Below are 25,761 nucleotides of genomic sequence, written 5' to 3'. Positions count from 1 at the left end.
GTGATGACTTAATAAAAGACATTGTGTCTGAAATCATCCATCCTCCACCTCTGATTCATGTAGGGAAGTTTGCAGTTACTTACGGAGAACAGGTTTGTACTGGTTTTGTACTGGTACAGAATCCAGGAATACTGGTTAGGTTATTTGTCCACCTAAACATAACAGAAATACTGTTTAAAAATTGCATTAAACCCAAAACAAACAGACAAGTTTATGATGGATATCGGGGGCCTCCGTGACCGAGTGGTTAAAGTCACTGATTTCAAACCACTTGCCTCTTATCGATGTTGGTTCGAGCTTCACTCAGGATGTTGAATTTTTCATATGAGGAAGCCATCCAGCTGGCTCGGTGGTTCTACCCAGGTGCCCGCTCGTGATGAAATAATGCACGAAGGGGCACCTGGGGTCTTTTCCTCCACCATCAAAGCTGGAAAGTTGCCGTATGACCTATAATTGTGTTAGTGCGACGTTAAACCAAACAAAATAGATAAATTATGATAGATATCAAGTGGTACAAATTCATTGTCTGTATCTTACAGAAAAACTCCTATATAACACTGGAAATAAAGGACAGAAGACAAAGCTATTTGGGGTGACTGTTGTCATTCAGATTGTCATAACCCGCATGGAAGCAGGTCCCACTGGGATTTGTTACCTTAGCAACCAACTAAAATTAAGCAGTTTCAGATTTAATTTGTTTATTTGTTTTAGATTGTAGTGCTCCTGAAGCTCCAACAAATGGTAATGTGACACTGACATCGGGTTTGACAACTTACGGAGAACAAGCTCGTTATACCTGTGACACGGGCTACAATGAAAATGGTACCTCAATAAGAACTTGTGGAGAGGGAACCTGGTCTGGTTCTCTACTAACATGTGATGGTAAGGATTTAGTGCTGAAATGTTCATATTCATTTTTAGCTCGACTTTTCGAAGAAAAAGTAGAGCCATACCAGCCTCTGCATTGATAAAGTCAAATATCTCTGTTACTATCAAAGCTTTTGACTTGAAACTTAAAAATTTATTTACTTTCAAAGTCTACACCAGGAGAAAGTATCCCCATAACTCTGATTTGAATTTGACAGAGTTATGCCCTTTTTAACTTAGAATTTTTTGGTTAAAGTTTTATAAAGTTTTTATTGGCAAAGCTCTAATTCAGAGTCAAGCACTGAGGAAAGTGGAGTGTGCTGTCGTACAGACAGCTCTTGTTAATGGAAATTTGATGTAAAGCTTGCAAGATATTTTCATGCATTTTGAACTGCTTAACCTTTACGCTGCTAAATTTCTAAAATGGACTGGTCAAAACTGGAAAGTCTTCATATGTCCTATAATTGTGTAAGTGCGATGTTTAACGAAAACAAGAACAACTTTTAAGAACTTGGATAGCTTTTCAGAGATGTAAGGGAAACTTTCACCAATACAATATACTAAACTTTGAAAAGATTCAGATTCATTTAAAGGATGATAACTGCCCTCTCTATGACTATGACTGAGTGTAATATATTTAAGAAATAATTTACAGCATAAGTGTTTTAACACTATTAATGTATGATGGGTGGTTATACGTTGGGCACAGCCTGAGTGAAATTATTTCTACGATGTATTACCGCCCGAGTGTATAAATAGTGTTAAAACACTCTTTTGCTATAAATTAATCTAAAACATTAGATAAAATATAGTAGCGCTCTTTCTTGACATCACCGCACGTTAACATGATGTCATTCTAGCGTAAGCGTGTTTTAACAGAGACAAGCATATTAGAATTTAGAATTTACATTATACCATATACTTGCAGACATAAATGAATGTGTAGAGGGGACTGATAACTGTAATGTGAATGCAGCATGTGCCAACACAGATGGAAGTTTTACCTGTACCTGTAACCCAGGTTACTCAGGGGACGGATTAACATGTGACGGTAAGAAGTAGCAGCTGTTCATATATTATAACCTTAATTACTAGTGGGCAGATATAACAATGAGCAATGGTCCCCTGAGGTCAAAGATCAGTTGGCTTAAATTATATGGAAGAGTTTACTGTAGATCACTCTGTATCAGAGTGGCAGAGTCGAATTCTGCCGCAGGGGATTCAGGTTTATGACGTTTTACAAGATATTTCCACAGGAGCCTTGTAACAGATTATACTGTCTAACAATACAGCTCAGATAACTTGCACATATTATCTATTCCATTCAGAAACTTGTGGAATTTTTCATCCACCAATGAAAATGTACAGTTTTAATCAGCTGTTAAATGACCTCCATCCCAGATATAAACAAGAAGTAAAGATGAAATCAATACCGGCCTCTGGCGGGCAAAAAGATAAGATAAGCAGTACCATTAAATGCTATACTGACCTTTTGTTTAGGAAGTGTAAAAGATTTAACTTTTTATGCAGACTGTGGCACATTGAGTAATCCGGCTGATGGAACTGTCAGTCAGACAGGAACCACCCTTAATGATACTGCGACGTACATTTGTAATACCGGCTATGAGCAGATGGGAGGAAATTTGACTCGTACATGTGAGACTGATGGTACATGGAGTGGTGCTGAACTTGTATGCACTATTGAAGGTTTGTATCTGCCTTTACATACCCCTCTTTAAGTTTGACCAGCTGGCTTCAGCCCTGGAAGATTGTCTAGTTCCAATAAGGCTTTTGATTTTATGTAAAATACAGATAAAGTAGATATCCAGATAGATGTTATGCAAAACTGAATAGTTAGAAATTCACTACTTTCAATATTACACTTTGAACTTAAACTAGAGTAATAAAGGGAGGTAATCTTAAACAGTGGATTCAGCAAATTTATGAGAAAAAATTATCAAAAATAGAATTTCACAAGAAGTAGACCTAATTTATGATCATAATAAAAATGTGCCAGCCACATTATAAGCAAGGCATTATGAGCCTTTAACCCTTACCATGCTGGACAGTGTAAATCATGATCAGACTGCACATCTGTGCAGTCTGATCATGAACTGCACTGTTCGCCATTCAGTCAGTATACTTTTGGTAATCACCCCTTTTAACAGTAAATGGTACTGTCCAAGTTGAAAGATGGACAAGTTCATTACAGAAATTTAGCAGGGTAAGGGTTAAGTTTAGAGTGTTATATCAAAATGAAACTTGGTGTATAGGTAACTCATAGTAAGCCAATACTAAAGTTATACATATGGGGCAGATGGGGTCGAGGTCAAGATCATGGATACTGGATATAAAAGAAAGTTAAATATAGAAAAAAGTGTCATCTCGGTAAGCTTAGGTTATAGGAAGCTTATATCAGTGGCTGGGATTGGATATGGGATTAGTGAGGTCAAGGTCACTGTTACTAAAAATAGAATCAAATTATTCCAGTTCAACAAGGATGAAGTTATGGAATCTTAAGCTATAGATAGCCTATGATAATATCAGAGGATTTTGGGGGCCTCCGTGGCAGAGTAGTTAATGTTCCTGACTTCAGATCATGTGCCCTTCACCCCTGTGGGAGCCTCCATGGCAGAGTGGTTAAGGCCCCTCACCCATGTGGGTTCGAAACTACTTGAGTTGTAGACTTTTTTCATGGCTTATACAAGGTTGATGGTTTTACCGAGGTGTTTGACCACCCATGTCCTAAACAAAAGGGGTACCTGGGGTCAGCTTCCGGAACCATTGAAAGTCACCATAGTTATGACTCGTGATTGTTCCAGCATGATATTTAACACTGTGGAAAAAAAAGTTGGGATTTTACCTCAGCCATTTGGATCAAGGTTACTGTTTTTAAAAAGAAAAAGGCTGTCAACATACAAGTTAGAAAAGAGTCATTTAGATTTAACTTTATATATATTATACCAGATTTATTCCTTTTATTCCTTTGAAATTTTTTGTGGTTTGATAAATCTAGTATACCTCGAATTGCTATGTCCTCTTTTAAATTTAGACTTTGTCAGTGGTGCTGAAAGTGTGTGTCTAGTAAACACATAGCAATTAAGGTCAGAGTATAACCTAATTAGCCTGCTGGCGGCAAGTGATTTGCCTTTGCGACCAGTGGACACCAAGATCAGCCTGCACATACGCACTGTTTGCTATTCAGTCAGTAAATTTTCAGTGATCACCCCTTTGAATAATAAATGATATGGTACTGCCCAAATTGAATGATGGACCAGTTCATTTTAGAAATTTAGAAGGGTAAAGGTTAATAACTTCAATTCTTGTTTGCATTGTAAAATATTTAATTTTGCAGTCTGAACAAATTTGTTCATATTAAGTATCTTACAGATTGTGGTTCCCTGTCATCTCCAACTGATGGGACAGTAAATTACACAGATTCTACGTATCAGCAGACTGCAACATACACATGTAATACCGGGTACCAGCAAACAGGAGGGAATATATCCCGTACCTGTCAGGCAGGAGGAGCATGGGATGGAACAGAAATTGTTTGCCAGATTTATAGTAAGTCATTTCTGACTGGAATACTTTTCTTTGTAATCCTGTTTGTATTTTTTTATTTACATATTAAAGGCAAACCACTTTTTTCAGAATGAGAGAATGGAAAAAATGAAAAATAAGAAAGATACTGAGGATAGTTGTTTGTTTTGAGTGAATATAGAATATATATCTCACTGAGAAGGGAAAAATATTTCATAAGCATGTAGCTTAAGAACCACTGAAAGTCCACAGGAAACAAAACATCACTTAGAACACCGCAGGAAACTCCACTAAAAACATTACAGGGAATATCATTGAGAACAACACTGAGAACACCAAAGGGAACACCACTGAGAATACCACTGAGAACATCACAGGGAACATCATTGAGAAAAGCATAGTGTACACCACAGGGAACACCATTGAGAACAACACTGAGAACACCACAGGGAACACTACTGAGAAAACCACAGGGAACACCACTGAGAAAAGCACAGTGAACACCATTGAGAACACACTGAAAACACCATTTGGAACACCATTGAGAACACACTGAAAACACCATTGAGAACACCACTGAGAAAACCACAGGGAACATTACTGAGAACTCCACAGGGAACACCACTAAAAAAATGACAGGAAACATCATTGAGAATACCAAAGGGAACACTTTTGAGAACACCACAGGAAACACCACAAGGAACCTGAGAAGGCAACAGGGAACACCATTGAGAGCACCACAAGGAACCTGAAAACACAACAGGGAACACCACTGAGAACACTGCAAGGAACCTGAGAATGCAACAGGGAACACCATTGAGAACACCACAAGGAACACCACAGGAAACACCACTTAGAATATCACAGGGAACACCGCAGGGAACATCATTGAAAACAACACTGAGAACACCACAGGGAACACCATGGAAAACATTGCAGAGAACGCCTTTGAGAACACTATAGGGAATACTATTGAGAACAGCACAGGGAACACCACAGAGAACACCATTGAGAACACCCCAGAGGTCACTACAGAGAACACCACTTGGAACACAACAGAAAAAACCCACAAAACACCACAGGATACACCACTGAGAACACCACAGGGAATACAACAGAGAACCCCAAAGTGTATCAGAAAACACAACAGAGAACACAACAGGTAACACTACAGAGAACACCACTGAGAACACCACAGTGTACACTTCAGAAAATTCCACTGAGAACACCTTTGAGAACACCACAGGGAACACCACAAGGAAGACTGTGCATGTTTTATTGAGGCTGTTACGATTGGAAATAATTTTCATTATTGGGGAAGAAAATATCTGTCATTTTATATCAGAAATTATAAAAATGTTTCTTTAATGTATTACAGCATGTACAAATCTAACTGACCCAGCTGATGGAAATGTAACAGCAACAGGTAACAGCTATGGAGATACTGGCACTTACAGTTGTGATCCAGGATATGATTTGAATGGAAGCAGTTTGTTGACATGTGGTACAGGAACCTGGGACAATGCTGAACCTAACTGTACCAAAAAGGGTAGGTGTTGTTATGTAGTTTCTGGGTACACTTCCCTGTCACAGTGGATATGATAATGAAATTAATTAACTCCCATGTTTAAACATTGCACATGGTTCCTTTTTATTTTTTGACACATGTTAAATGTGTACCAACAAATGTTTACTGAAATGTCATAAATGTCTTGATATACTTTGACTTGCAGGCAGCAGAGTTCACTTCTGGCTATGATGACCAGAAAAAGTTAATACAACAACCTTGGTAATATTCAAATAATAGTGAAGCTATAGCCCTGTGGCCGTTAATATGGCGCAGTTGAGACTTTTTGATTTGCTAAAATATTAAAACGCCTACTTTTTCACCAAAATGTGAATTCATCATAAAAACAAATGATACTTTATCTATTATACTGATTTTCAAGCAAATATAATATTGAACATAACTTGTTTTCATGTCTATAACAACACAATCCTTTTCCGCGCTGTCTGCTTACATTGCCGGTACTAGGGCGCACAAGGACGTAGCGTGTAATATAAGTCATATAAAACAGTTTTTAGCTACTGGCACATACAATATGTATATTTAAGTGTTTTTAGTAAGTCTTGTAGGGATCAGTTGTACAGGAGTGATCTCAAGTGATAAAAATATTAGAGTACCGGTAGTCTAAAATAATGCAACATGTTGTCTAAAATTACACAACAAAACAACGTGACAATAACATCTTAACATTAGTTTGCATGCTTAATATTTGCAGAATTAAGTTTATTCATCAGATTTTAAATTTCTGCATGGAAACATGGATCCTATAAAGTACTCAACATTCAAATTATAATAATTCCAATCTACCCAAACCCATTTGCACCATATAATACAGTGGTATGCATGTTTTTGTTGTAGTGGAAACATATGATCAATGTCGTTCTAAAGTCTAAAGATGTGCTTAGTGTAAAATGAACACTTGCTGAAAATTTCTGGCCGACCATTCATGTACTTCACTGTTTTGTACCTCCCTAAACGTGTTTTTATTCAGGAAATTTGCCACAAACGCGTATTTTTAATTTGTATTTTCAATGGTGACATCATTTGCACCATATTACCAGCCACGCCATATTACTGACTTTTATGATATTATATACAGTTTCCAATATGGTATTTTGCTAAATGAAATTAGTAAAAGAAAGATTAACGTTATTCTGGATCAGCCCTCGTAACAGTGTACAATGCTCCAGAATCCTTCACCATTTCTGATTAGTGCTAAGGAATTAACTGACAACCCCACATAAGTCAGATGTTTTGTTAGGGTCCAATTGCCATGGTGAATACTGTGGCTGGTCCTTCAGTTTAATATTTGATAAAGGTCTTTCAGCCCTAGTTCAGTACTTGATTTTTTGTATTTTGTTTCAAAATATATACTTACAAAGCATATGTTGCATAATAAAATGCTTTCTTACAGATTGTCGTGCCTTGAGTAATCCACCAGATGGAACGGTAAATATGACAGGAACTGTATACCTTGAGACAGCAACATACGCTTGTAATAGCGGCTATGAGCAGACTGGAGGAAATTTAACACGTACATGTGGGACTGATGGCTCATGGGATGGTACTGAAATTGTATGCACGATTGAAGGTTTGTTTTTACCACTACTTATTGCTAGTGAACTTTCATGTGATTTTCATGGTGAGAATAATTTTGTCATTCAATAGTAAACCAACCACCTCTAGGAAAATCTGTAAATGTTCCAACTTCTCTCACAGATTGTGGTTCCCTATCATCTCCAGCTGGAGGGACTGTGAATTACACAGATTCTACATATCTGGAGACTGCAACATACTCATGTAATACTGGGTACCAGCAAACAGAAGGGAATATATCCCGTACATGTCAGGCAGGGGGAGCATGGGATGGAACAGATATTGTTTGCCAGATTTATAGTGAGTAGTTACTGATTTAAATTCTCTTGTTTCCATGTTTTGAATATTTGGTGAAAATTATGCAGATAAATGAACTTCCACTATCTCTAGAATGAGATAGGACATATAAGGGAGACAAACTTTTTCTGTCTTCAGAATGAGATATGAAATATATGGAAAACAAATATACTCTGTTTCTAGAATGAGATATAAAATAAAAGAAAGACAAACTTACTCTATCTCTATCTCTAGAATGTGATATGAAATGTTAGGAATACATCAATTTTACTCTGTTCTTAGAATGAGGTATGAAATATAAGGAAAGTCAAACTTTCTCTGTCTTTAGAATGAGATATGAGATATAGAAATAACAAACTTGCTCTGTCTTTAGAATGAGAAATGAAATATAGAAAAGACAAACTTACTTTGTCTTTAGAATTAGATATGAAATAGAGGAAAGATGAATTTTCTCTATCTCTAGAATGAGATATGAAATGTTAGAAAACAAACTAATCATATTGTTTTTTATACATCAGTAAACATCCTATAAGTTCGAACTTTAGTTTTCTGTAAAGGGAAGAAGGGGATTTTGAGGGGGCCAATCAACAACTGTGGAGTTAAGTTCCTTTGTTGATAGCCTGCTATATTTAGAGGACAACTGATTTCTTCGGACACATTAAAGTAACAAACCGGAAATAACTTCTTTCTTTGTTAAATTACAGCATGTACAAATCTAACTGACCCAGCTGATGGAAATATGACAGCAACAGGTAACAGCTATGGAGATACTGGCACTTACAGTTGTGATCCAGGATATGATTTGAATGGAAGCAGTGTGTTGACATGTGGTACAGGAACCTGGGACAATGCTGAACCTAACTGTACCAAAAAGGGTAGGTGATGTTGCAATCTGACTAAAGTACATCTCCAATCAATGCAACGCTTTGGATCTGAAGACATGCTATTGATAGACTCGTTCTGCCAACCCATCCACTAGCCAATCAGAGCCTTGCTAAAATCAACATTTTGAAAGTGATTGTAAAAGTTTAAAAAATATATATTTAGCCTGGGTTTTTGAGTCGGCTAAATGCTTTAGCGTTTTGACGAGTCCTTGCTGTTCAGCGATTCTCTAAATGGACCAAATAACACAGTGAAGGGATGTAGTTCCATTAGATTTCTCAAACTTCAAACAGTTCAGTGCATGAATGAAGTTAAGTTGTGTCAATTCCCTTTGCTATGACCAATATACGATGTAATCTGTCATATTTATGACTTGTAATTGTGCAATACTCGAATGTAACTCATTAAGCATAAATGTGCATTTTATGAATTGCGCAGGCTTACAAAGCTTGCGTAACATCCAGCATAAGACAAAAAATAGTTCCACAGGGCTCCAGATAAGATGCGTATTAGCGTAAATTACGTATAGAAATAATGCAAATACGCATGTCTAATAATTTCTAAGCGTATAAAAACGTATATAAAATTACAGAAATGCGCACAATGCTTTTTTAAAAACAAAATCTGAATCGTCTGGATGCGTTAGGTAACATAGCCGATCCCGATCAGCCTTAATTCTCCCACATTGAACGTATACACGCATCGTATGATTTCTATAAACTTTGAATTTTGCAATCAGTAAACGGATAAATTATCAGAAGAAGAAGCTCTTACTGGTTTGTTTAGTTACTACAGATATTAAAAATGATTTTAATTCTTATTTTTCGAGAAATAAACAAATCGGCGAAACATTAAATTGTATTTTCTTGTAGTTTTTTAAATCGAAATTAGATCGTCTATGTTTGGCTGCTTTCACGAAACGAAACAACTTTTTTATGAAAAGATTTAAATAAGAGGTAATTTAACCGTAAACTTCAATGTCAGATACTGTCAATTGCTGCTAAATGTCTTCACTTGCCACTTTACAGTTTGATACATTTGCCCTTTTACCACCTGCCACAATGCCCATTTCAAAATCTGACTGCAGTTCAAAGCGGGAAGGAACACCCCTCCCCACACCCACCCTGCTACCGACCACGTAAAAATGGCTCAAACATTTTTTTCAGCCCAGTCTGGGCCTGTCTGTCTACATGATTCAAAAGGGATAATTGAAAATACATAGACTTGGGGAGTACTGACATGGTTTTGAAGGGGTTAACAGGTCTGAAATAGAATAAATGATGGTTTTAACTAAAAAAGAACTGCATTTATTAATATTGGTTATCTTTTCCGAAATTGGTAGCTAGTCCGAGTAACTTCTCTTAGTTTCGAATGCGTAATTTTCCTGTCAGTGTAAACATTCATGACACTATATATTGACAATCAGCAACATTTACATATCTTTAAACGCAAAAGTAAGTATACTTTAAATTCACATCCCTTATAATATGATTGAACAATACCTAGTAGGGGTGAGTATTGCCACAAAAATTGGTATTGCGATATATTGCAATATTGTATGTGGATATTGCAATATACTGCGATATATTGTACCAGTTATTTAATGAACAAAAACATGACGAATCATACTGTTTTTTTTTTTCAAATTTATTCAATTAAAAATGAGTAAAATGACTAGTATCAACAACACGAGTGTTTGCTCGACCTTCTCAATAAATAAAAATACCAGTAAACAAAAAAATAAAAAGTTTTGACTAGATTATGGGGAGTATTACCGAATATTCAAAAGTGAAAGTAGACTTCGTCAAAATATTATTTGATTTATTGTACGGCACTACATTCGGTTTACGGATACAATCATATTACACAGGTTGCTCAATTCACCGATTATAAACGAGGAAAGTGGTATAGCTGTTGTATGAATAATAAATTCTAGTTGATAGAAAAATTACTAATGAGTCGTTAACAGATACGAAATTATATATATCTAAATTTTCTTATTGGTTTTATTATGTGGAATTGGGTCCGTAAAATAGCTGTAAACCAGTCTGCTACCTGCACCGGAAATGAAAGGAGAAAAATGAAAACAAAGTTGAATCGTGCTGGCTGCTAGAAAAGGATTTTTTTTGTGAATCTTCTTGGTTTACGTTAGTGTTACTTAATGTTATAAAATAACCGGTATTCGAAAATCATATCGCAATATCGTATCGTCGGAAAAAAACATCGCAATAACCGGTCTACCGCGGTATATCGCCCACCCCTAATACCTAGCGTGTGACATGGTTATTGCCAGGCCCCTTATCTGTAAAATATCTGAACAGTTCTTTCGTCCATCGGTTACAAATTGTATGTGGCAATCCACGCTATAAAATTTCAATATATAAATTTTCATATTCAAATTTTATCATGTGCGAATTTATACCAGCCGATAATTGCCTGTTTTGGTAATGCCGGAGGCAAATGTTTACTGGAAAAATATTTATAGTCATGGACAGTATCTTAGTGTCACCTGTCAAATTGTAGTTTGTACTTTCAACATTTTTATTTTTGCGAACCACTCTTCAATTTTAGAGAAATATATTGGGTTTAAATACTTGTATAATGTCAATCAAAGTTTTACTAGGCATCGATTGAATGTCCATTTCATCTATTGTAACAAAATCTCTGTTCAGTTGGGGAAAAAAACTAAAACCAAACTGGAACTGGTAGACTATACTACCAGTACATCAATCATTAGCCGACTCTCAGGCCCTTCAGGCCTTTGATTTATGTTTAGCTCACCTGTCACTTAGTGACAAGGTGAGCTTTTGTGATCACCCTTCGTCCGTCGTCCGTCCGTGCGTCTGTCCGTCCGTGTGTCCGTCCGTCCGTGCATCAACAATTTCTTGTCTGCACGATAGTGGTTCCATTTATGATTTGATTTTAACCAAACTTGTACACAACTTGTATCACCACAAGATCTTGGTTCCTTTCTTGAACTGGCCAGATTCCTTTATGAGTTCCAGAGTTATGGCCCCTTAAAGGTCCAAAATTGGCTATTTTGGTTTTTGCAGCCATATAGAGACTACATTTATGGTTTTATTTGATACAAGCTTCCAAAATATTTTCAACAACAATAAATCTTGGATTCCATGACAAATCAGATCCAATCGTAGGTTCCAGAGTTATTTTATATCTGATTACCTTCCCTGATTGTAATCAAAATGGATTTATATCAGTTAGTACTTATAGGACTTATTTTAAATTTCATTATTGTCATTAGTTGGACTGAGACAATCAGGGTAGATAACTATGGACTGATTTTATGTCAAATTACCTCCCTTTATTTCAAATTAAAATGGGTATATCTCCGTAACTAATGAAGATACTGATCTGAAATTTCATTTGTGTCAACAGTTTTATTTGGCAGATCCTTCTTTTGTTCACTTACAATAATTTTTTTTTAAATTACTTCCTTTTACGTTACTATAAATAGCTTATTTTTAGTAACTTTTTTATTATTGGCCGTAGGGAAAAACCGAGACCACTTTTCTGTGGTACAATATGGATGGTACCTCCAATTTTTAGGTATATTTTGACATATCTATACCTTGTAAGAATTTTTTTTCCTTTCGGTTAAATTTCTTCCCTTTGTTGTTACTGTCCTTTGGACTTAGATATTTTTTCTGAGGACCTTCTTGTCCTCAAGTGCAATGATAACAGGTGAGCGATATAGGGCCATCATGGCCCTCTTGTTATTATTACGACCACAACATGTCTGCGCCCTCGTGTTTTGAGAGGTATCATAATGTCACCTTATGGACTTGGCCACGTGTGGGGTGAATATGTGTCAGTTAGCCGGTTAGCACAGTTGGTAGAGCACTCGCCCTGTAAGCAAGGGGTCCAGGTTTGAGCTCCGGAGTGACTGCACATTTTTCTCACCTTGTAACATTTGACGCTATTTTGATTGTTCAGCCAAATGCTTGTTGAAACAAGTCGTCTGATTAGTTCAAATAAAAATAGATTTGTGAAAACAAAAATAGCAATATTGGAAATCCAAATATACAGAAAGATGACTGTGAATAGGTCATTCTCAGATCTTTGTTTAGAAGAACAAGTACTTTAGTCAGATTAGTGTTGTTGTTTTATAAATATATAAAATTAGATATGTCTGGGCACTTTCTTCTGTTACAGTTGATAATGTATATCCTGTGACAGTGACATTACCTGTCCAGAGTTAACAAAATACAGGTGAATTTCAATTAATCATGCTGTATGTATTTCAGAAGTGTTTGTGACCTTTGTGGCAGTTGCAAAGAATGATATGAACAGATTTTTATTATGTCTCCCCCAGGAGACATATTGTTTTTGCCCTGTCCGTCCGTCCGTCCGTCCGTACATCACACTTCATTTCCGAGCAATAACTGGAGAACCATTTTACCTAGAACCTTCAAACTTCATAGGGTTGTAGGGCTGCTGGAGTAGACGACCCCTATTGTTTTTGGGGCCACTCCGTCAAAGGTCAAGGTCACAGGGGCCTGAACATTGAAAACCATTTCCGATCAATAACTAGAGAACCACTTGACCCAGAATGTTGAAACTTCATAGGATGATTGGCCATGAAGAGTAGATGACCCCTATTGATTTTGGGGTCACTCCGTCAAAGGTCAAGGTCACAGGGGCCTGAACATTTAAATCCATTTCCGATCAATAACTAGAGAACCACTTGACCCAGAATGTTGAAACTTCATAGGATGATTGGTCATGAAGAGTAGATGACCCCTATTGATTCTGGGGTCACTCCATCAAAGGTCAAGGTCACAGGGGCCTGAACATTGAAAACCATTTCCGATCAATAACTAGAGAACCACTTGACCCAGAATGTTGAAACTTCATAGGATGATTGGTCATGAAGAGTAGATGACCCCTATTGATTTTGGGGTCACTCCATCAAAGGTCAAGGTCACAGGGGCCTGAACATGGAAAACCATTTCCGATCAATAACTAGAGAACCACTTGACCCAGAATGTTGAAACTTCATAGGATGATTGTACATGCAAAGTAGATGACCCCTATCAATTTTGGGGTCACTCCATTAAAGGTCAAGGTCACAGGGGCCTGAACATTGAAAACCATTTCCGGTCAGCAACTTGAGAACCACTTGACCCAGAATGTTGAAACTTAATAGGATGATTAGTCATGCAGAGTAGATGACCCGTAACGATTTTGGGGTCACTCTGTGAAAGGTCAAGGTCACAGGGGCCTGAACATTGAAAACCATTTCCGGTCAGTAACTTGAGAACCACTTGACCCAGAATGATGAAACTTCATAGGATGATTGGTCATGCGGAGTAGATGACCCCTAACGATTTTAGGGTCACTCTGTTAAAGGTCAAGGCCACAGGGGCCTGAACATGGAAAACCATTTCCAACCAATAACTTGAGAACCTCTCGACCAAGAATGTTGAAACTTCATAGGATGATTGTTCATGCAGAGTAAATGGCCCCTATTGTTTTTGGGATCACTCCATTAAAGGTCAAGGTCACAGAGGCCTGAACATTGATAACCAGTTCCGATCAATAACTTGAGAACCACTTGACCAAGAATGTTGAAACTTCATAGGATGATTGAACATGCAGGGTAGATGACCCCTATTGATTTTGGGGTCAGTCTATTAAAGGTCAAGGTCACAGTGGCCTGTTCATGTAAAATCATTTTTTGGAAATAACTTGAGAACCACTTGACCTACAATGTTGAAACTAAATAGGATGATTGGACATGCAGAGTAGATGACCCCTATTTATTTTGAGGTCACTTGATCCAAGGGCAAGGTCACAGGAGCCTGAACAGTGACTTGAGAACCACTAGGCCAAGAGTGTTGAAATTTAGCGGGATGACTGGACATGCCAAGTAGATGATCCCTATTGCAGCCAACCATGGGGGAGACATGCGCTTTTTTACAAAAGCATTTTCTAGTTTTTGTGGCTCCCCTTCCGATGCAATGTCCCTTCCAGAAGTTTCAAGGGTCACATTTATCTTTTTCTTTATTTCTCTCTGTCCATCCTTTCATCGATCCATTCATCCAAATTTGTGTTATGCATATCTCGAAAACAGTTTTTTACCTATAGTCATGAAACATCATCTTGGCATTTTGTTTGTGTTTTAACTGAATAAGCCGAAGTTATGGCCTCTGACCTGTCAAGTATGTATAAAGGGCCACATGTGTCTCAAAAAGAACTTAACCTAGATACATGACATCTTACAAGAATTTTATTCGGTACAGTAGATTTCCACCCTAACGGGCACGCCAAAACAACGAGCATGCCAAAATTGCAGCCAAGTTTTCAAAGTACAAAATAAATTTGTTCTTTATTCATTATAAATATTGACCATACAGTGGGCACATCGCTAATGCCACATTGCGGCCACTTTTTGTGGAACAAATTGCTTACTTACTATGTGCTAACTGACCATAATTACGGGTAGACAAAAAGATGGATCCAGACATCCTTTGTTTATTAAACACATTGACCTTGTTTATTTAACAGAATGTAAATGATCCCCTGCCTCGGGCAATTTACAACTAGGTACATCGATCAATACATGTGTATTTCAATCAGGTACACTTAATTGGTATCGCCTGAATGCTTGTTATGCAAATGTAAGAGCAAACTCTAGCGTTTACAGATCCATGATGAAATGCTGAAATTATTGTACCCCCCGACAACAAAGTTGTAAGGGGGGGTATACTGGTTTCAGGTTGTCTGTCTGTCTGTCTGTCCGTCTGTCTGTCCGTCTGGTCGTCTGTCCGTAGACGCAATCTTGTGCGCACCATCTCTCCTTATCCCCTTTACAGAATTTAATGAAACTTCTCACAAGTGATCAGTACCAACAGTAGTTGTGCATGGGGCATGTTAGGTTCTTTTAGAAAAAAAATTTGCAGAGTTATGGGACTTTGTTTTTTTGTTACTATACTATATACATAGACACAATCTTGTGCGCACCATCTCTCCTCATTCCCTGGACACAATTTAATGAAACTTCACACAAGTGATCAGTACCAACAGTAGTTGTGCATGGGGCATGTTAGGTTCTTTTAGAAAAAAAATTTGCAGAGTTATGGGACTTTGTTTTTTTGTTACTATAATATATACATAGACACAATCTTGTGCGCACCATCGCACCATCTCTCCTCATCCCCTTGACACTATTTAATGAAACTTCACACAACTGATCAGTAACAACAGTAGTTGTGCATGGGGCATGTTAGGTTCTTTCAGCGACAAAAATTGCAGAGTTATGGGACTTTGTTTTTTTGTTACTATACTATAGACATAGACACAATCTTGTGCGCACCATCTCTCCTCATCCCCTTGACACAATTTAATGAAACTTCACACAACTGATCAGTAACAACAGTAGTTGTGCATGGGGCAGGTTAGGTTCTTTCAGCGACAAAAATTGCAGAGTTATGGGACTTTATTTCTTGTTAACATACTGTGTACATACAGTCTTCATATGCAATCTTGTGCATGCCTAATCTACCAAACCCTTGCACACAATTTAATGAAACTTCACACAAGTGATCAGTACCAACCCTTGTTGTGCATGGGGCATGTTACATTCTTTTAGATAAATATTCTGCATAGTTATGGGACTTTGTTTTTTGTTACTATACTGTATACATACAGTCTATATACATACAGTCCACATAATTATGCAGTCTTGTGTGTGTCAAATTGCAATGTACTGTGTCAGTGCATGCGGGGGGTACATTCATCACCTTTAGTGATAGCTCTAGTTTTATCAATTTTGTTGTGAAAACTTTAATTGTTGAGCAATTAGCAGCAGTTATCCTTATGTTAGTATCATTTTAACCTTTTTGATCTCAAAGAAGAAATAAATTGTATTGAATGATACGATAATTGTGTCAATTATGCAGGTGATCTTTGTTCTTTAATTTGGTTTGTAGGCCTAATTGACTTTATTGAACATAGAAAATTATGACACTCTACATGTACATAATTGACCCAAAACATGGATTAAGATCAAACTTCACATCCAAATCAAACATATAAATGAAAGATTTTAAGTATGACATTACATGGTTATATCTAGAAACATCATTATGACCTTATAGTACAATGGTTATTGACCGGTATCTCAAATTCACTATTAAGGCCAGACCACTATTGAGGCCACTTTTGGTCAAACCGCTGGGTGCCCTTAATAGAGAGAATCTACTGTATATGTAATTGTGCATCTGGACTTTTGTTGGGGATCTCACTCTTCAGTACTCAAGTTATGGCTCTTGATGTTTGTGTCACACATTTCAGAAAAATAATTGACCTTGAGTCATGAAACTTTTAAGGAATTTTGTTTTCTCTGGGTTTTATTGTTGAGCCGCTTGTGGAAGGGAAGACATAGTTGTTGGCTGTTTCTAGATATAACCATGGCTGTTGTGCATGTGTGCGTCAGTGCATGCATGAGTCGGGATTTGTTTGTCCGGGCCATAACTTTGACATGCATGGAACAATCTTGTTTATATTTGGCTTGAATGTTAACTTCAGTGAGACAGAGTGTAATGCGCAAACCCCAGGTTCCTATCTCAAAGCTCAAGGTCAGTTGGAGGTCAAAGGTCATGTCAGATCTTGTCCGGCCCATAACTTTGACATGCATTGAGGAATCTTGTTTATATTTGGCATAAATATTGACCTCAATGAGACGGACCTATCTCAAAGGTCAAGGTCACAGTTATGGGTCAAAGGGCGGGCTCGACATGTTGCCTGTGGGCATCTTGTTTAGGATTTGCCCCCACTTCCTAACCCCCTCCTCCTCCCACTCCCTTTCCCCCAATACACACCCCCAAAAAATTCTTTTGTACTCTTTCTGTTTCTTTTTAGTTCACCTGAGCCAAATGCTTAAAGTGAGCTTTTGTGACCACTTGATGTCCGTTGTCTGTCTGTCAACAATTTCTCGTCTGCACAATAGCAGTTTTATTTATGATTAGATTAATTAACCAAACTTGCACACAACTTGTATCACCAGAAGATCTTGGTTTCTTTCTTGAACCAGCCATATCCCACCAAGGGTTCTAGAGTTACGACCCCTGAAAGGGCCAAAAATTTGCTATTTTGGTCTTGTCTGGCCAATAGTGGTTTTATTATTGTTTTTGGGGTCACTTCATCAAAGGTCAAGGTCACAGGGGCCAGCTGTCCGTCACACTTCATTTTTGATCAGTAACTGGAGAACCATTTGATCTAGAACCTTCAAACTTCATAGGGTGATTGGGCTTTTAGAGTAGACAACCCCTATTGATTTTCGGGGATACTAGATTAAAGGTCACAGGGGCCTGAACATGGAAAACCTTCTCTGATCAATACATTGAGAACCACTTGATCCAGAATGTTGAAACTTCATAGGATGATTGACCATGTAGAGTAGATGACCCTTATTGATGTTGGGGTCACTTGATCAAAGGTCTAGGTCACAGGGAACAGAACATAGAAAACATTTCCAATCAATAAGTTGAGAACCATTTGACCTAGAACCTTCAAACTTCATAGGATGATAGGACTTACAGAGTAGATGACCCTTATCATGTTTAGGGTCACTTGCGCAAAGGTCAAGGTCACAGGGCCCTTTTAAAAATTCTTGTCTTAAACCATAAGGCCCAGAGCTTAGATATTTAGTATGTAGCATGCTCTAGTGGTTCTCTACCGAAATTATGTCAGGAGGTCTCTTGTTTTACATTTACTTATATAGGAAAAATCTTGAAAAATCTTCTTTTCAAGAGCCATAAGGCCCAGATGTTAAATATTTTGGTATTTTGTCTAGTGGTAGACTACAGGTTTGTTCAAATAATGACCATGGGGTCAAAATTGACTGCGCCCCAAGGTCAGCAGTTTTTACATTGGCATATATAGGGAAAAACTTGAAACTATAATATTTTAACAGATTTCAGTAGTTATCTTGAATAAACTTTACCATGACCTACTGACCTAGTTTTTTGTTTGTTTTTGAAGCTTTAGCAAACAAATTTGATTAAGCAAGCAGTTATACTCAGATGAGCGATATAGGGCCATCATGGCCCTCTTGTTCAAGATTTAGTGTGTGTTAAGTTGCTTCAGATATTTCAGGTCCATTTTGTTCATCCTGGTAGCTGCCAGTTTTTGTTATTTCAGCTAATGAATGATGTACATCAGCATAAATAAGGTCTAGGTAATAATGACATACCTTTCCTGGATTTTGTGCCTGTAAAGTTGCTTCAGATATTTCAGGTCCTTTCTATTCCTTGAGATAGCTGCCATTTTGATTTATTTCCCCATCACAGACATGTGCTAATGAATGATGTACATCTGCACAAATAAGTTCTAGGTCATAAGGACATACATTTGTGAAAATTCAGTGAAGTTAGTATTTTGAGTCTCTGATAAATTGCCTCGGACTAATGCCAGCTATGGTTATTTCCCAGCACAGACATGTGCTTATGGATAATGTACATGAGCACAAGAAAGTTCTAGGTGATAAAGACAGACATTTGTGTAATGATTGTTCAGTTGCTTCAGGCAGCTTATTTCCCAGCACAGACATGTGCTAATAAGTAATAAACATCAGCACAAGTAAGTTCAAGGTAATAAAGACAGACATCTGTGTCATGATTGTTCAGTTGCTTCAGGCAGCTTATTTCCCAGCACAAACACGTGCTGATGTATAATAAACATCAACACAAGTAAGTTTTAGGTAATAAAGACAGACAGTTGTGTCATGATTGTTCAGTTGCTTCAGGCAGCTTATTTCCCAGCACAGACATGTGCTAATATTTAACAAACATCAGCAAAAGTAAGTTCTAGGTAATAAAGACAGACATTTGTGTCATGATTGTTCAGTTGCTTCAGGCAGCTTATTTCCCAGCACAGACATGTGCTAATAAGTTATAAACATCAGCACAAGTAAGTTCTAGGTAATAAGGACAGACATTTGTGTCATGATTGTTCAGTTGCTTCAGGCAGGTTATTTCCAAGCACAGACATGTGCTAATAAGTAATAAACATCAGCACAAGTAAGTTCTAGGTAATAAAGACAGACATTTGTGTCATGATTGTTCAGCTGCTTCAGGCAGCTTATTTCCCAGCACAGACATGTGCTAATAAATAATAAACATCAGCACAAGTAAGTTCTAGGTAATAAGAACAGACATTTGTGTCATGATTGTTCATTTGCTTCAGGCAGCTTATTTCCCAGCACAGACATGTGCTAATAAGTAATGAACATCAGCACAAGTAAGTTCTAGGTAATAAAGACAGACATTTGTGTCATGATTGTTCAGTTGCTTCAGGCAGCTTATTTCCCAGCACAGACATGTGCTAATTAGTAATAAACATCAGCACAAGTAAGTTCTAGGTAATAAAGACATACATTTGTGAAATGTTTGTTCAGTTGGTTCAGGCAGCTTATTTCCCAGCACAGACATGTGCTAATAGATAATGTACATCAGCACAAGTAAGTTCTAGGTAATAAAGACATACATTTGTGAAATGTTTGTTCAGTTGCTTCAGGCAGCTTATTTCCCAGCACAGACATGTGCTAATAAGTAATAAATATCAGCACAAGTAAGTTTTAGGTAATAAGGACAGACAGTTGTGTCATGATTGTTCAGTTGCTTCAGGCAGCTTATTTCCCAGCACAGACACATGCTAATATATAATAAACATCAACACAAGTAAGTTCTAGGTAATAAAGACAGACAGTTGTGTCATGATTGTTCAGATGCTTCAGGCAGCTTATTTCCCAGCACAGACATGTGCTAATAAATAATAAACATCAGCAAAAGTAAGTTCTAGGTGTCATGATTGTCACAGACATCTGTGTCATGATTGTTCAGTTGCTTCAGGCAGCTTATTTTCCAGCACATCTCTTAATAAATATTCTAGCAAAAAACTGCTGTTATTGTTTTCGGGGGTGTTTTATCAGGAGAGAAAACTTGTGTTAACAAGGAGATTCACGCGCTCGCGTGCTGTTATAACACCGTTTTATATATGCACGTTCCAAGGCAAAGCGTAAACGCAATTCGGCCCCAAAACAGAAAATTCAAAATGAAATGACGTCAACGTAAAAAACAACTCAGACATTCCCGCGCATTTCGTGGAAATTTAATTACGTTGAGTGACAATGTGTTCATTTATCAGTTTTTTTACGCGTTTTATGCTAGAATAGCATTAGCGCATGTTGATTTCGTGTTATAACATCTGCAGAATCCCTCGGGATACGTTGGTACCCTCGCCATAACAGGCTCGGGCACCAGCCAATCCCTTGGGATTCTGCAGATGTTATAACACGAAAAAACATGCGTTATCCCTACAATAAACATCAGCAAAAGTAAGTTCTAGGTAATAAGGACAGAGATCTGTGTCATGATTGTTCAGTTGCTTCAGGCAGCTTATATCCCAGCACAGACATGTGCTAATAAATAATTAACATCAGCACAAGTAAGTTCCTAGGTAATAAGGACAGACATTTGTGTCATGATTGTTCAGTTGCTTCAGGCAGCTTATTTCCCAGCACAGTCATGTGCTTATGGATAATGTACATCAGCAAAAGTAAGTTTTAGGTAATAAAGACAGACATCTGTGTCATGATTGTTCAGTTGCTTCAGGCAGCTTACTTCCCAGCACAGACATGTGCTAATAAGTAATAAACATCAGCACAAGTAAGTTCTAGGTAAAAAAGACAGACATTTGTGTCATGATTGTTCAGTTGCTTCAGGCAGCTTATTTCCCAGCACAGACATGTGCTTATGGATAATGTACATCAGCACAAGTAAGTTTTAGGTAATAAAGACAGACATCTGTGTCATGATTGTTCAGTTGCTTCAGGCAGCTTACTTCCCAGCACAGACATGTGCTAATAAATAATAAACATCAGCACAAGTAAGTTCTAGGTAAAAAGGACAGACATTTGTGTCATGATTGTTCATTTGCTTCAGGCAGCTTATTTCCCAGCACAGACATGTGCTTATGGATAATGTACATGAGCACAAGTAAGTTCTAGGTAATAAGGACAGACATTTGTGTAATGATTGGTCAGTTGCTTCAGGTAGTTTATTTCCCAGCACAGACATGTGCTTATGGATAATGTACATGAGCACAAGTAAGTTCTAGGTAATAAAGACAGACATTTGTGTCATGATTGTTCATTTGCTTCAGGCAGCTTATTTCCCAGCAGAGACATGTGCTAATAAATAATAAACATCAGCACAAGTAAGTTTTAGGTACTAAAGACAGACATTTGGTTCATGATTGTTCAGTTGCTTCAGGCAGCTTATTTCCCAGCACAGACATGTGCTAATGAATAATAAACATCAGCACAAGTAAGTTCTAGGTAATAAGGACAGACATTTGTGTCATGATTGTTCAGTTGCTTAAGGTAGTTTATTTCCCAGCACAGACATGTGCTTATGGATAATGTACATGAGCACAAGTAAGTTCCAGGTAATAAAGACAGACATTTGTGTTATGATTGTTCAGTTGCTTCAGGTTGTTTATTTCCCAGCACAGACATGTGCTTATGGATAATGTACATGAGCACAAGTAAGTTCTAGGTAATAAAGACAGACATCTGCATCATGATTGTTCAGATGCTTCAGGTAGTTTATTTCCCAGCACATACATGTGCTTATGGATAATGTACATGAGCACAAGTAAGTTCTAGGTAATAAAGACAGACATTTGTGTCATGATTGTTCAAATGCTTCAGGTAGTTTATTTCCGTGCACAGACAGGTGCTTATGGATAATGTACATGAGCACAAGTGAGTTCTAGGTAATAAAGACAGACATTTGTGTCATGATTGTTCAGTTGCTTCAGGTAGCTTATTTCCCAGCACAGACATGTGCTTATGGATAATGTACATGAGCACAAGTAAGTTCTAGGTAATAAAGACAGACATTTGTGTAATGATTGGTCAGTTGCTTAAGGTAGTTTATTTCCCAGCACAGACATGTGCTTATGGATAATGTACATGAGCACAAGTAAGTTCCAGGTAATAAAGACAGACATTTGTGTCATGATTGTTCAGTTGCTTCAGGCAGCTTCTTTCCCAGCACAGACATGTGCTATTGTATAATAAACATCAGCATAAGTTAGTTCTAGGTAATAAAGACAGACATTTGCGTCATGATTGTTCAGTTGCTTAAGATAGTTTATTTCCCAGCACAGACATGTGCTTATGGATAATGTACATGAGCACAAGTAAGTTCTAGGTAATAAAGACAGATATTTGTGTCATGATTGTTCAGATGCTTCAGGTAGTTTATTTCCCAGCACCGACATGTGCTTATGGATAATGTACATGAGCACAAGTAATTTCTAGGTAATAAAGACAGACATTTGTGTTATGATTGTTCAGTTACTTCAGGTAGTTTATTTCCCAGCACAGACATGTGCTTATGGATAATGTACATGAGCACAAGTAAGTTCTAGGTAATAAAGACAGATATTTGTGTCATGATTGTTCAGATGCTTCAGGTAGTTTATTTCCCAGCACAGACATGTGCTTATGGATAATGTACATGAGCAGAAGTAAGTTCTAGGTAATAATGATAGACACTTGTGTCATGATTGTACAGATGCTTCAGATAGTTTATTTCCCAGCACAGACATGTGCTTATGGATAATTTACATGAGCACAAGTAAGTTCTAGGTAATAAAGACAGACATCAGTGTCATGATTGTTCAGATGCTTCAGGTAGTTTATTTCCCAGCACAGACATGTGCTTATGGATAATGTACATGAGCACAAGTAAGTTCTAGGTAATAAAGACAGATATTTGTGTCATGATTGTTCAGATGTTTCAGGTAGTTTATTTCCCAGCACAGACATGTGCTTATGGATAATGTACATGAGCACAAGTAATTTCTAGGTAATAAAGACAGACATCAGTGTCATGATTGTTCAGTTGCTTCAGGTGGTTTATTTCCCAGCACAGACATGTGCTTATGGATAATGTACATGAGCACAAGTAAGTTCTAGGTAATAAAGACAGACATTTGTGTCATGATTGTTCAGATGCTTCAGATAGTTTATTTCCCAGCACAGACATGTGCTTATGGATAATGTACATGAGCACAAGTAAGTTCTAGGTAATAAAGACAGACATTTGTGTCATGATTGTTCAGATGCTTCAGGCAGCTTATTTCCCAGCACAGACATGTGCTTATGGATAATGTACATGAGCACAAGTAAGTTATAGGTAATAATGATATACATTTGTGTCATGATTGTTCAGATGCTTCAGATAGTTTATTTCCCAGCACAGACATGTGCTAATAAATAATAAACATCAGCACAAGTAATTTCTAGGTAATAAAGACAGACATTTGTGTCATGATTGTTCAGTTGCTTCAGGTAGTTTATTTCCCAGCACAGACATGTGCTTATTGATAATGTACATGAGCACAAGTAAGTTCTCGGTAATAAAGACAGACATTTGTGTCATGATTGTTCAGTTGCTTCAGGTAGTTTATTTCCCAGCACAGACATGTGCTTATGGATAATGTACATGAGCACAAGTAAGTTCTAGGTAATAAAGACAGACATTTGTATCATGATTGTTCAGTTGCTTCAGGTAGGTTATTTCCCAGCACAGACATGTGCTTATGAATAATGTACATGAGCACAAGTAAGTTGTAGGTAATAAAGACAGACATTTGTGTAATGATTGTTCAGTTGCTTCAGGTAGGTTATTTCCCAGCACAGACATGTGCTTATGGATAACGTACATGAGCACAAGTAAGTTCTAGGTAATAAAGACTTACACTTTTCAAGATTTAGTGTGTGTTAAGTTGCTTCAGATATTTCAGGTCCATTTTGTTCCTCCTGGTAGCTGCCAGTTTTGGTAATTTTTTTCAAGTTTCTTCTAGTCTCTATTAAATTGCTTCAGACTGATGCCAGTTTTGGTAATTTTCTAGCATAAACAATCATGTGCTAATGGATGATGTACATCAGCACAATTAAGTTCCAGGTAATTAGGACATACATTTGTGAAATGTTTGTTCAGTTGGTTCAGGCAGCTTATTTCCCAGCACAGACATGTGCTAATAGATAATGTACATCAGCACAAGTAAGTTCTAGGTAATAAAGACAGACACTTGTATCATGATTGTTCAGTTGCTTCAGGTAGTTTATTTCCCAGCACAGACATGTGCTTATAGATAATGTACATGAGCACAAGTAAGTTCTAGGTAATAAAGACAGAGATTTGTGTCATGATTGTTCAGTTGCTTCAGGCAGTTTATTTCCCAGCACAGACATGTGCTTATGGATAATGTACATGAGCACAAGTAAGTTATAGGTAATAAAGACAGACATTTGTGTCATGATTGTTCAGTTGCTTAAGGTAGTTTATTTCCCAGCACAGACATGTGCAAATGGATAATGTACATGAGCACAAGTAAGTTCTAGGTAATAAAGACAGACATTTGTGTCATGATTGTTCAGTTGCTTCAGGTAGTTTATTTCCCAGCACAGACATGTGCTTATGGATAATGTACATGAGCACAAGTAAGTTCTCGGTAATAAAGACAGACATTTGTGTCATGATTGTTCAGATGCTTCAGGTAGTTTATTTCCCAGCACAGACATGTGCTTATGGATAATGTTCATGAGCACAAGTAAGTTCTAGGTAATAAAGACAGACATTTGTGTCATGATTGTTCAGTTGCTTCAGGCAGTTTATTTCCCAGCACAGACATGTGCTTATGGATAATGTACATGAGCACAAGTAAGTTCTAGGTAATAAAGACAGACATTTGTGTCATGATTGTTCAGTTGCTTCAGGCAGTTTATTTCCCAGCACAGACATGTGCTTATGGATAATGTACATGAGCACAAGTAAGTTATAGGTAATAAAGACAGACATTTGTGTCATGATTGTTCAGATGCTTCACTTAGGTTATTTCCCAGCACAGACATGTGCTTATGGATAGCGTACATGAGCACAAGTAAGTTCTAGGTAATAAAGACTTACACT

At 37.4% G+C, this 25,761-nt stretch overlaps 1 protein-coding gene across 1 annotated transcript in view; it reads left to right on the top strand.

Annotated features, from left to right (window-relative positions):
* Positions 1–25,761, top strand: part of LOC123559912 (CUB and sushi domain-containing protein 3-like) — a 156,775-nt gene that overhangs the window by 19,989 nt on the left and 111,025 nt on the right. The window contains exons 9-16 of the mRNA XM_053516658.1: positions 712–882; positions 1,796–1,918; positions 2,398–2,574; positions 4,258–4,434; positions 5,789–5,959; positions 7,392–7,568; positions 7,697–7,873; positions 8,575–8,745. Coding sequence (XP_053372633.1) covers positions 712–882; positions 1,796–1,918; positions 2,398–2,574; positions 4,258–4,434; positions 5,789–5,959; positions 7,392–7,568; positions 7,697–7,873; positions 8,575–8,745 — 1,344 coding nt within the window. The remainder of the gene's footprint in view (positions 1–711; positions 883–1,795; positions 1,919–2,397; positions 2,575–4,257; positions 4,435–5,788; positions 5,960–7,391; positions 7,569–7,696; positions 7,874–8,574; positions 8,746–25,761) is intronic.

Source organism: Mercenaria mercenaria, chromosome 10, assembly GCF_021730395.1.
Source record: "Mercenaria mercenaria strain notata chromosome 10, MADL_Memer_1, whole genome shotgun sequence".
NCBI classification, from domain to species: domain Eukaryota; kingdom Metazoa; phylum Mollusca; class Bivalvia; order Venerida; family Veneridae; genus Mercenaria; species Mercenaria mercenaria.
The sequence above is the reverse complement of the archived record's forward strand: the minus strand, read 5'-3'. Positions and strand labels throughout refer to the sequence as shown.